The following is a 13,227-nucleotide window of genomic DNA, read 5'->3' on the forward strand; positions in this document are numbered from 1 at the left end:
GACATCAATTGCTAGTGTTTTTTTTTTTAAATCATTATCTCTACTGTTATATGAATTAATCACTCTAATATAGCTCAAACATTTTTTTACTGCTGCTAGATTCAGTAATCGATGATGTTATAGGAAAGTGGTAATATCCTCCTTACCTCAGGCCTCAGAGAAGGAAGAATGACAATTTCTTGCAACGCTTGTTTTGCCAATTCTTGACCAGCTATATCATCAAATTTAACAGCTGTTCCACTAAGAAACAGAATTTTAGTTAGCTCCACAATAGAAATGTGCTTCAGTTATTATAATATAAAGTCTAAGCTCTATGAAACATAGTCATTTTTATGTTAACTTACTGTGAAACTATAGTTAAATCAGAAAGCAATGGTTTTCTACATTTATAGTAACTGAAAACCAACATAAAAATTAAATATGTAAATCAGACAAGGTATTTATTATCTATTTCACACATGATACATTTTATAAATAAAAACTGTAAAACACTTTAGATGGCAAAACTTACTTGTCCACAATTTCATTCATTATAAGGTTAGCAAGGTTGCTGTCCACGTTCCTAAAATTCTTCATGTCTTTCTTTTTACGAGCAGCAGTTGTAGGGGTGGAAGGTTTATTTGTTCGATTTGTTTTTGGTGTACTCTTAAAGGACACAAAAGTTTAATGTGAAAATACAACCTAGCCTTTACACTTTTCACAAGAGAATTAACCTTTAAGTTCACAGAATTAAAGGTTTAAAACTAGGAAGAAGAATACAAGAATCCCAAAGATGTATTATTTACTCCAAGGTAAAAGGTATTCACCACAGAACTACATTTGCCTTGAAGTGGGTTTACAGAGGATTTTGTCCAGAGAGATTGAGCCACTATAAAATAAAAAGGCTCTATGACAATACAGTCATGTAATTTTGATCCTTGTTAGAATTGTAACAAAACTCTAGGTATGTTTAATGTCACAAAACATTTACATAGAGTTAAATAATTTTAAAAATAACAATTTAAAATGAACTACATAGCATTATACAACAGATTGGATAAGCAAACTTACTATAAAAAAGCCTAAGTAGGTCCAAAAGGAGGTAAAATAAGATGTGCTTTTTAACAGCAAGATGCCCTTATAGATTTTTAAAAAAGAAAAGTTACATTCAACTTTGTAGAAACTTATCAATTCTTTGAGGTATTATAAAGTACTTGAAATCAACTTAAGCAGGCATATCGTGTTCAAAATTTTCCACGTGCAAAGCAGAGCAATTAAGTTCTGCCTCCAAATACCTTATGAGTGGCAGTTGAAGGACCAGGTCCCTGTCTCACTCCAGAAACCATGGATAAACCACTGCAACTAGGTGCTCTGTGATGGCCTGAAAGGCTTGTGGATCCAGCTTTCGTAACTGTTTTTGAACGAGGCAGTGAATTACTAGTGTGTGTTAAGGGATCTTTTCTTTTTGGAACTGCTCCACTTTCTATTAAGGAAATAGTAAAATCAAAATGGTTAGAAAATTGTGGCTAAACATTATAAAAGTAATAATAAAGGCCAATACAAATTTGCAAAATTAAGCTAATAGGTTTTTCTACTTTAGCAATACTTCAAAATAAGATTTCAATCAGTATATTAATACTAGGAAGTTCATAGGGTGTTGCAATTGGTTGAACAAGATTATGGTTTATTTAGGTTTTCAATTTCTTGATGTATATTCTAATTTTCTTATTGTACAGAGAGAAAAAAATAGCACTGCATTACCTTGGTTCCAAACTTTTAAGACTATAAGATAGTATGAAAGTCCATGATCTGTGCCCATGAAAAGAGTTTTAAAAAACAATCAATTTCTAATACTGAATGTCAACTATAATTATATATATGTGTGTATACATATACACACACAGTCACGGGATGTAAAGTACAGCATAGGGAATATAGTCAATGGTATTGTAATAACTATGTACGATGTGAGAGGGGTAGTAGACTTGTTGGGGTATCACTTTGTGAGGGGTGTAAATGTCCAATCATTATGTTGTTTTGTACACCTGAAACTACTAAAAAAAATCAATTTTTAATTTAAAGGTATAAAGATATAGTCTTTAATTTTTCAAGTATTTAATGTGCTGTGTATATATGTAAATAAATATATAACACCTTCAATTAAGTCTAAAAGATTACCTGACTTACCTACAGTGCTCTTCTACATAAATACAGGCTTTTAAATGTTCAAATCTCACTGCTTCCCAATAATATTTTTATAAACAATGTTTATACTGTGAAGACAAATGTTAAATCAGTCAGCAAATTACAGTAGCCTAGAGAAAAGACAAAAGCCTTATTTTTGCTTTTCTCATCAACTCCCTTAATATGGTTTAACAAAACTCAAAAGAAGGGAAACTGAGAGTAGAGTAAGGTGATCAAGAAGTATTTCCAGTAAATAAACGTCAAGTTCTGAAACATATGTTCAAAGAACTAGTGGATAGTGACCCTAAGGGAAGAAGCAGGAGGCACTCCAGAAAAGGGAATGACAATCAGCAAAAGCAAAGATGTGAATAAAAGCAAGATCTGTGTAGGGTGAAGATAAATATTCATTTCAGAGGAAAAAAACCGGACTGGAGAATATCTTCAGACAGACATATACAGTCCTGAGACTGCAAATGGATAGAAATTTCCACATGGAACTATGACAATAACAGCAGACTTTTCATAACAAAATAACAAAGGTCAGTAGGCAATGGAGTATATTCTAAATGTTGACAGAAAAGAAGTATTAACCTACATCAATTCTATATCCAGATGACTTATCACATAAGAATGAGTATTATTTTCAGACATTAGAAAGACTAAGAGAGTTTACTATCTACAAACCCACACTGAAAGAACTACTAATGAAGGTCTTTTTGTTAAAAAGCATATTAAACACAGAAAGGAGTAAAAAACTGTAATATAAAATTAGAGAACAAGGAAAATCATAAAATATGTGGGGACGAAAAACTCAAAAAAGGAAATATAATTAGAATAAATTATTTGGTTTTGGGCAAATGGTATTTACTAAATCTTAATAGTGTTAAATATGATTTTAAAATGTAACTAAAAATAGCAATACATATATTGGGAGACAAAGGGTGGCATAAGAGAATTAAACCTTCTTCTACCTGAATAAGAAGTCAATACACATCAAAAACTGATAAATCAAGAACAGTATTTAAAAAGTACAATTTGATGATGGTGAAATAGCCACTAAAATCAAGATATGAAATATTTCCATCATACCCAAAAGTTTCCTTGCATCCATTTGCATAGCACTCCCTCCGACTGTCCCTGGCCCTAGGCAATCACTAATCTGTTTTCTGATAATATAGGAATCATTTGACTTAGCAATTGCTATTGATCTGGGTTCATGATCACTGAATCTTTCTTTTGATATCTCCAGTTGCTGTTGAAGCTATCTGGCAAATTTTTATTTCAGCAACTGTAGTTCTCAACTTTAGAATTTCCATTAGTTTTATTGTGTAGTTTATATTACCCACTAAGATTGCAGGTTTGTTAACTGATACCATATTTTATTTTACTTCTTTGAATATATTTGTAATAGCTGCTTTGAAGTCTTTGTCCGCTAATTCAACATCTGGGCCCAGTCAAGAGTCAGTTTCCTCTGACTGATTTTTTTTTCTTGAGTAAGGGTCACATTTGCCTATTTCTTTGCACGTCTAGTAATTCCAAGTAGAAAATTGGGCATTATAGATAATATACTGAAGTAATAAGTAGACTTTGGCGTAACTATTTCCTAAGAGAGGTAAGTAACTCATCCCAGTGAAACATCACAGACTGTTCCAGAAGTGGGTGACACTCAAAAACTAGGCTTGAGTGAGCCAGCTCATTCATTAGTACAAACACCAGTGCTGCATAAATTAGCTGTGAACTAAAAATGTTCCCTCAACCAGAAAACAGAATAGGATAGACAGATTATTAGGGATTTGAAATAATATAGTTGGTTTTTTTTTATTGGGTCACAGAAAGAGAAAGCGGCTTTTTAAAATTTTTTGCATTTTAGAAAAATACAGTGGGATCTCGCATGTGGAATGAAGTAGAAGAGAATCAACATAACAATGGAAAGGCATACCAGCTCTTCAAGGCTCGAAAATTCTTGCTGTTTATCCAAGTAGAATTATTAGGATCTTAAATTTGTATTTTGGAAACTTAACTATTTATATGTAGTGCAGTCTTACATTTCTTTGTTTGTTCAAAAAGTTCTCTATGAAAATGTCAATTCTTTACAGCCATGCTAAGAGAAACAGACAAAATACTTATCTCTATACTTGAAATGGTATTTTAAATCAGGTACAGGAAGGAATGAGGAAAGGAATATAGCTACTGACATGGGGCTTACACTGGAAGATCAAACCAAAGAAAACTCTTTAAGGGATAAGTGAAGCCACACACGGAAAGCGTTAATGACCAACTGTCCATAGAAATCCATTTACTCTATCTCTTCTATACTGAAATCTTAAAAGTTTTGTATTATATATGAATATATATATATATATATATATGAATATGAAGGCAGTTGTCTTATAGTCTGAACTAAGGTTTTTTGTTTTTGTTTTTGCTACAATTTAAATAAAGTTGTATGGACATAAAACTAATGCTGAAAAAGTCACCAATAAAACTGGCCAAGATGTCAGAGAACATAAGAAATGAAGATTCTCCCCACTAAATAAAACAAAACAAAATAGCATTTACTGTGCTGTCAGAATTGATACCCCAAAGTTAGTGGAATACAAACTTAACCCATAATAAATAATAGTATTCTAATGTTTCTCCTCACTATGTGAACTGAGCTTCAAATTATTTCTAACAAGTGCTAAGATAAAACATTCAAATATAGGATACATGAAAATTGATATGCAATGAAAATTGATATAAAACAAAGAAAATTTTAAATTTCTGTTTTAAAAAACACTATTTCATAAAAACCTTGTATACCTATCCACAAAATAAAAAAACACAAAAGCTGAAAATACAATAGAAAGAAAATATTTTCGTAATCTAGGAAAATGAACCTTCATGTTCTGTAATCTCAAAAATTAAGAGGTTGCAAAATATGCAAATAAAGCATGTTGGGAATGGCTATATATTACCGTTACATGTTTATACACTGTGAATGATGGGGATACTATAAATGATACGGATACTACTGTATTTTTAACATGGCCCTGAGAAAACAAAAACCAATCACACCTATCACTATAAAATCAAATCAACATTATCAGGTTAAGTAGGACTTGACTTTGCATGCAAGCTTTATTATTTTACGTTAGTTAACCTGAACCCACCTGACTGGAGATGTCCATTGCGGCATGTCAAGTTAGTACTGTCATTATAGACGTCTGTTTGTGACTTGGAAAATTGCAAAACTGGTTGCAGCTTCTCTATGCAACAGAGGGGGTAAGAAAGAACAAAATAAACAAAAAGAAAAAAATGCATAATGAAAAAAAGATACATGTAAAAATGAAAACTGATTCGAAGTGTTACAAGGATATTGTTACATGATGAAAGGTTTTGCATTTCTGTAAAATTCTCCTAAAATAAATAATTAGTAAAAACTCAGATATTAAAATAGCAACAGAAATTAACAAGTGAATGGCTATGTTAAAAATATACCTTATTCAGGTTTGGTAACCTGAGGCAGTTCCATATCACTATTATTATCACCAGCAAATATTTTCTGAATATTTAGTATGTCCAAATTATTGTGTAGGAAGAGCAGCATGGGGATTAAAAAAATGAATATAGTCTCCACCACCCAGATACTTATTAAATATAATTGGCAACTTACAACAAGATTTTTTTTAAAAAGAAGATTGTATAGCACAAAAGAAAGAGATCATTAAAAAGGCTTTACAGAAATAGTGGACTATGAGTTGGGTAGGATTTTAAAGGTAAAAAGAAAGGACATTTCAGGAAAGGAGAACAGCACTTAAAATGACACAGACAAAAACTATAAGGAATGTCTAGGAAATGCCATGTGAACCTACATTAACATGTCAAGCAAAAGATAAAGGTAATAAAGCAGACTGGAATAAGCATGCTGCAGAACTGTGTGTACAATACCCTATCATTGTTGACGCACACATGTGCACACTTTTAGACAGTAGTCCCCCCTTAGCAGCAGGAGATACACTCCAAGACGCACCAGTGGATGCTTGAAACTGCGGATAGTACAGGACCTTACATATGTTTTTTCTTATACATACACATCTATAAAAAAGCTTAATTTATAAATTAGGCACAGTAACATTAACAATAATAATAATCAAATAGAACAATTATGATATACTGTAATAAAAGTTATGTGAATGTGGTCTCTTTCTCTCTGATAACTAACCTGGTAATGAAGATGGCTACTAAGTGACTAACTAGCAGGTAGCATACACAGCATGGATACGCTGGACAAAGGGATGATTCACATCCCAGATGGGATGGAGCGGGAAGGCCTGAGATTTCATCACGCTACTCGGAACAGCGTGCAATTATAGATCATTTTTTTCTGGAATTTTCCATTTAATATTTTTGGACTACAGCTGATCACGAGTATCTGAAACAGCAGAAAGTAAAATCATGGATAAGGGGGGACTACGGTACAAGAAGATTATCTCTAAAAAGGACCCAGAGAAACTGGTAATAGCAGCTGCCTTTGGGAGGGGAAATGAGCGGCTGAGGCATAGTATGGGATAGTTAAAAACTTAAAACTTCTAAAATTTTGTGGCATGTGCCTATATCTCCTATTTTAAAAATTAACAAAGGATTATTTCAACCCCACCTCCACTTCAAATAACAATAACAAATCCTCTTATGATCTAGGTCTCTATGTCTAATACCTGAAGGCGAAAAGGATAGCAGTTTAAACTTCCTTGCCACTCTGCATCACTGCTACATTCTTTTTTCCCCATTCAACTAAATCCACATTGCTAGTTGACAAACACCCTGCTCCACCACTTCCTCACTAGAATGCCCTTGCTTTAGCTGGTTTTCCGAAGGTCTCAAGGATTAAATAAAATAATATACATAAAGTACCTGCTCTGTGCCTCATTCACAATAGGGCTCAATTTTTGCCATATTAATTTGCTTGAAACATTCCAAGTTGTCATAACTGATTATTTTCTTCAATACCAGAAAGTCAATGAATACAATAAAAAATATAGCACATATATACTAACTCTCCTAAACTTTCATTTCTAAGGTCAGACAAGCAGGCGCCATGCTTGGTTTATGGTACAACCACACATGCCTTTGGGACAGGTTAAATAGCAGCTACCCTTTTTGCACAAAGCACAAAGTACTGCACAGCTTTTGTATCCTAGAACTGGCTGATACAATATACCTTGGAGCTGGGTTTTTTTTGTTGTTGTTGTTAGTTAACAGGTAGGTCATCTGATTTTTCTCAATGATAATACTCTTCAAATCACCATACTGAGAAAGAAACCATTTGTGTTGGCAACAGACATAAATTAGAAAAAACACTGATTTATAAATGTCTTTTTTATCAATTAACACTCCCTTCAATGAGATGTAACAGAAAGTTCACATAAACATTCGTTATATAATAAACAAATTAATCCTCAGTTTTGATAATAATTAGGAACAAAAGGCCATAGAATTTGTTTTTTAGGTGTGTAGGGTTTAGATTTCTATGTATGGAAACACACATTCACAATAGCAGTACACTGCTAATGTGAACCTACTCAATTCATTTTTGTTAAAGAATGTAAACTTAGTTTAATGCTTCTTTTTAGGATGACTAAACGTTATATAGAGTAATCAATAACTTAAAATAAAAGTTACTTTGCTGCTTGATCCCCTCACACGTAGGCCCCACACAATTATCTACTTCAAAGGAAAATCTTACCACATAACTCGTCTGCCTAAAACCCTTTAGCAGCTTCCCACTGCCCGCAGATTAGCCCTCAGCTCCTTCACGTGATAAACAAGGCCATCCATGCAATCCCAAATCCCCATCTCTACCAGCACCCTTCCTTACTCACTATGCTGTTTCTTGCCCGAGTCTTTGTTCACCCTGTTATTTCCCCCTGTACCATCTTTCTCCCTTTCTTTAATAACTTTTATCTTTTTGATACCCACTTTAGTTTTCACTTCTTCCAGGAAGATTTCTTAGACACCTATTTCCCCACCCCCACAACATATTTGTACATTATATCCTGCACTGATATAAGTTATCTATTTATGTATCTGCCTCCCCCATTATGAGAGCCTTAAAGAGAGGAACATTTTATCCAGTCTATCAGTAAACCTGTTTGCTGAACCTTCAAATATAATCACAATCTAAAAACTTATTACTGTTTCTCCTGATATCATGCAGGTCCAGGCCTCCATGAGTTTCCTCCTAGCTTACTACTGTAGTGCTCCTACTTGCTCTCCCTGGTTCTACCTTAGAGTCTACAGGCAACATAGTAGCCAGAGTGACCCTTTTTAAATTTAAGTCAGATTATATCATTCCTTTTCTAAAAATCCATATAATTGCTTCCCATTTCACAGATGGTAGAAGCTCAAATCTTCACGGTGGCCTATAAGGCCCTGAGTGTTTTAACAATCCCCACTCCCATTAGCTCTCTCACCTCATCTCTAACATACTCTCTTTCTTGGGGCACACTGGCCTCTTTGCTGCTTCTCAAACATACCAGGTGTGTTTTCTTAAAGCTTTGCACTGTGGCTCTTAACATCTTTCTGGACCCAAATACCTGCATGGCTAACTCATGTCAACTTTTCTAAGAGGCATACCCTGACTATCCTATTTAAAACTAAAGACCAAACCTCCTCTCATCCACCCCGAACTACCCCTTACTGTGTTTTACTTTTTCTTTTTTCCATATATTTATCATACTATATTATTTATTCGAACATACTATATTATTTATTTATTGTTATGTTTATTGCCAACTGTCAATCTTCCCCTGCTGGAATATAAACTCTATGAAGGAGGGATCCCTGTCTATATCCTAAGCACCTAAAACATGGCAATCACCCAATAAATATTTGCTGAGTTGAATAGTGAATGAAGCTAAACTAAAGGGAAAAAAAGGTAATCCCCAGGTATACCAAGATGCTGATGCCGAAATTATCTTTTTATCTAGAGTAGATTTTGTGATCAAGTTTTGCTCTAAATTTCACTATCACTGAATTGCAGATACATTAGTCGCCCTTACCCACAGTTTCACTTTCCAGTTTCAGTTACCCACTGTCAACTGAGGGATGAAAATATTAAATGGAAAATTCCAGAAATAAAGAATTCATAAGTTTTCAATTGCACACTATTCTGAGTAGTGGGATGGAATCTCCCACCAACCCGCTCCATCCTGATTAGGACATGAATCATCTCTTTGTCCAGTGTATCCATCCATGCTGTATATGCTACCCACACCTTAGTCACTAAGTAGCCATCTTGGTTATCAGATCGTCATGGTATCTCAGTGCTGGTGTTCAAGTCACCCTTATTTTACTTACTAATGGGCCCAAACTGCAAGAGTAGTAATGCTGGCAATTCAGCTATGCCAGAGAGAAGCCGTAAAGCACTCCCTTTAAGTGAAAAGGTGAGTATAGTACAATAATATATTGAGAGACACCATATTCATATAACTTTTATTAGAGTATGTTGTTATAATTGTTCTATTTTATTATTAGTTATTGTTGCTAGTCTCTTACTGTGCCTAATTTATAAATTAAACTTTATCATAGGTATGTACATACAGGGAAAAATATAGTATATATAGGGTTTGGTACTATCTGCGGTTTCAGGTATCCACCAGGGGTGGGTGGAATGCATTTGGAACACATCCCCTGCAGATAAGGGGGAAATACTGTGTATGATATATATAAACTTTTAACAAATTCATCAGACTGCATTCTCTCAAAACAATCTGTATGGAGAACTCTCAGTATCATTTTTCATTCTAATTAGATACCCATTATTGGGCATGCCACCTCTGAAAAGCTCCATTTCTTAACCAGCACATAATACAAAAAAATGCTCTACTATGCACTTGTACACAGCTTTTTTTTAAACTGGCGTTGGTATATATAATCCCAGACTATTTGAGCTCTCAGAAGACAGGAATATGTTGATGCATTCTATCCCAATCCCTGTTTTTTAAAGTAACATCTTTCACGAATGGGTACACAGCACTTTTGAGCATGACAAGAGAAAACAACATCCAAAATACTAATTCTTTTAATGTCTAGCTTTTATAGTGATCAAAGCTCTATATTCAACCATCAATTACAGGGAAGAGACAGAAGAACATATTAACAGACACCATGGAGAAGCATGCAACAAAAGTCAGACTGTAGGAAACACTATATGGCAAAGATCTGCTTCATTAACAAATAAACTCCAAGAAAAAGAAAAGCAGATGGACTTGGGTACTAAGAGACACATTATATGGATCTTCTTTAGATCCTGATTCAAACAATTACAAAAAATAATTAAGTTATTTAATTAAAAACAGTAAGTTATTAAGCTATGACAAAATGGCTGGATATTATAGATTATACATAAATTATATTTGGACACTGACCATTTTTTTAGCCATCACATTTAATATTGAAAGAAATTATTGATTATTTTTTAGGTGTGATAATGGTATTTTGGCGATTTTTAAAGCATCTTTATCTTTTAGGGATACAATATGAAATACTTATGATATAAAAACATGTCAGAATTTCTTTCAAAATAACATGAAGTAAGGGAAAGTGGAAAAGGATATAAACTGGGGTTGGCAAACTTTTTCTGGAAAAAGTCAGGTAGTAAATATTTAAATATTTTTAAAAGCTACATATTAAAAAGCCTTTGAGAGCTGTATGATCTCTCTGTAACAACTATGCAATTCTGTCACTATCGCATGAAAGCAGCCAGATGACATATAAAGAAATGAGAGTAGCTGTGTGCCAATTTATAAAAATGGGCAGTGAACTGGATTTAGCCCTTGGGCTGTAGTTTGCAAGCCCTTGGTATAAATAAATCAAGGACTGGCCATGAGTTTATAATTATTAAAGCAGCGTATTGGATAATTATCATTATACTCTTCTATTTTCTACATGTTAGAAATTCTCTGTAAGTTAAGAAAAAAACGCCTGGATCACATTTCAAGATCACTGGTCTATTTCCATCTGCATTTAAAGTTTCATTGAACACACATTTCAGATACATCTCATTCCAATTATACAATTCATTAATTGATACCTAGAAGTTGTAAACGGTCCTTGGCCATAACCAAATTAGTCATCATTTTAGCTTGAAGGCGTCTAGCTCTTTCACACTGTTCACCTGAAAGAAGAAAAAAAAATTAAAATATCCATGCTTCCCTACTAATAATGCTTCTGGATAAAATATCACCCCAACTAATCTCATGGGGAGTCACAGTCTTTATAAAGAAATTAAGAAAATATTATTTTCAAATAATAACTTTTCAAAAATTGGTTATAGTTCCTTATGTTGGTTTCATATCTACTGTGGTTATTTCATGAATTTCATGTGGATTTCATGGATTTGAGACATATTTTTTCCCTACATTTTGAAATCTTTGAAATCAGGATGTATTTTACAACCACTGCCACCTTACTAATGTTATCAGCCAGGTTACAATCATTAACAGTTTGTTACTGCCTGTGCATGTGCAACTTTGGTCATAGATATGATATTAACACTGCTGTTATAACTATGTCTAAATAGGGTCAGGAGAGCATATTTAATAAGGTTTAAAATTCAAATTCTATGTCATAAGAAGAGTATGTGTCAGTTTAATTGATATAGTTGCTTTTTTCTATTAGTAGTAGAATTGAAGGCATTTTTGATTCAGTAATATACTATTTTTCCTATAACCAACTCATTTTCTTCGAACTCTCCTATGAAATTCACAAAGAACAGCAAACATATTTTGTATATAATTCACAAGTCATACTCATAAACTCATGAAAGTCTCAAATGCCTAACCTCCCATATTTACTTGTTCTATTCTGCTCTATTTTATGCAGAAGACCAGCAGCTAGAGTAGTCAGAATAAGAGAGAAAAAACATGGTAAATATTGGACACAATGTAATTATTGGGAGATTAGCGATTATATATAAGTAGTAGAGTCAGCCAGCGAGACAACAGACATCCACTGGGTCTATAAGGCTAAGATTTCTAGCCTACGTATTGTAATTTTAGTTTCTGATTTTATTTTAGCTACAATAAACTGAAGTTCTTTACTTATTTAATAGTGGTACCTATGTACTACACAACAATCACAGCATAGTATTTAAGAATTCAGCCTCTGGGGCCAGCCCAGTGGCTCAAGCGGTTGGAGCTCAGAGCTCCTAACACCAAAGGCTGCTGGTTGGATTCCCACATGGGACAGTGGGCTCTCAACCACAAGGTTGCCAGTTCGATTCCTCGAGTCCCGCAAGGGATGGTGGGCTCCGCCCCCTGCAACTAAGATTGAACACAGCACCTTGAGCTGAGCTGCCTCCCGGATGGCTCAGTTGGTTGGAGCACGTCCTCTCAACCACAAGGTTGCCAGTTTGACTCCCACAAGGGATGGTGGGCTGCGCCCCCTGCAACTAGCAACGGCAACTGGACCTGTACCTGAGCTGCACCCTCCACTTTTCAGGACAACAACTTGAAGCTGAACGGGACTCTCCACAGCTAAGATGAAAAGGACAACAACTTGACTTGGAAAAAAGTCCTGGAAGTACACTGTTCCCCAATAAAGTCCTGTTCTCCTTCCCAAATAAAACAATAAAGTCCTATTCCCCTTCCCCAATAAAATCTTTAAAAAAGGAATTCATGCTCTGAAGTTGGACTACGTGTGTTCAAATCCTGGTTCTATCACTTGCCAGCTTTGGGGCTGTAGGCAAGTTACTTAACTTCTTTGTACTTAAGGTTATTCATCTGAAAAACAATGGTAATAGCAACAGAGTGTGGGGTTGTGGTGAAAATTAAGAGATAATACATATGAAGCGCGTACAATGCTTGGGCACATAGTAAGTGTACAACAAATGTTATCTTTACATTTAAAGATAACATTAGACTCTAATTTTTTGAGGTAATAGAAAAGTAAAGAGGAGAAATAATTGCTTTGGTTTCAAAAAGTCAAGTGTGAATCAAAGTTAAGACATTTACAGCTCATATTCTAACATGCACTCAAGCATTACCCATAAATGCAAAGGGGAGTGTGTAGATTAACCACTTC

At 34.3% G+C, this 13,227-nt stretch overlaps 1 protein-coding gene across 3 annotated transcripts in view; it reads right to left on the reverse strand.

The window, feature by feature from the left end:
- SPAST (spastin) overlaps positions 1 to 13,227 on the reverse strand; it is a 48,915-nt gene that overhangs the window by 21,856 nt on the left and 13,832 nt on the right. For 2 of the 3 annotated variants that reach the window (XM_033124757.1, XM_033124756.1), the window contains exons 3-7: positions 11,237 to 11,320; positions 5,316 to 5,411; positions 1,275 to 1,462; positions 512 to 645; positions 147 to 240 (exon numbers count right to left, since the gene is read on the reverse strand). In XM_033124757.1, the coding sequence (XP_032980648.1) occupies positions 147 to 240; positions 512 to 645; positions 1,275 to 1,462; positions 5,316 to 5,411; positions 11,237 to 11,320 (596 nt within the window). The remainder of the gene's footprint in view (positions 1 to 146; positions 241 to 511; positions 646 to 1,274; positions 1,463 to 5,315; positions 5,412 to 11,236; positions 11,321 to 13,227) is intronic. The other variant, XM_033124758.1, reaches the window with a different exon arrangement.

This window comes from Rhinolophus ferrumequinum, chromosome 13 (genome assembly GCF_004115265.2).
Source record: "Rhinolophus ferrumequinum isolate MPI-CBG mRhiFer1 chromosome 13, mRhiFer1_v1.p, whole genome shotgun sequence".
Taxonomy (NCBI): domain Eukaryota; kingdom Metazoa; phylum Chordata; class Mammalia; order Chiroptera; family Rhinolophidae; genus Rhinolophus; species Rhinolophus ferrumequinum.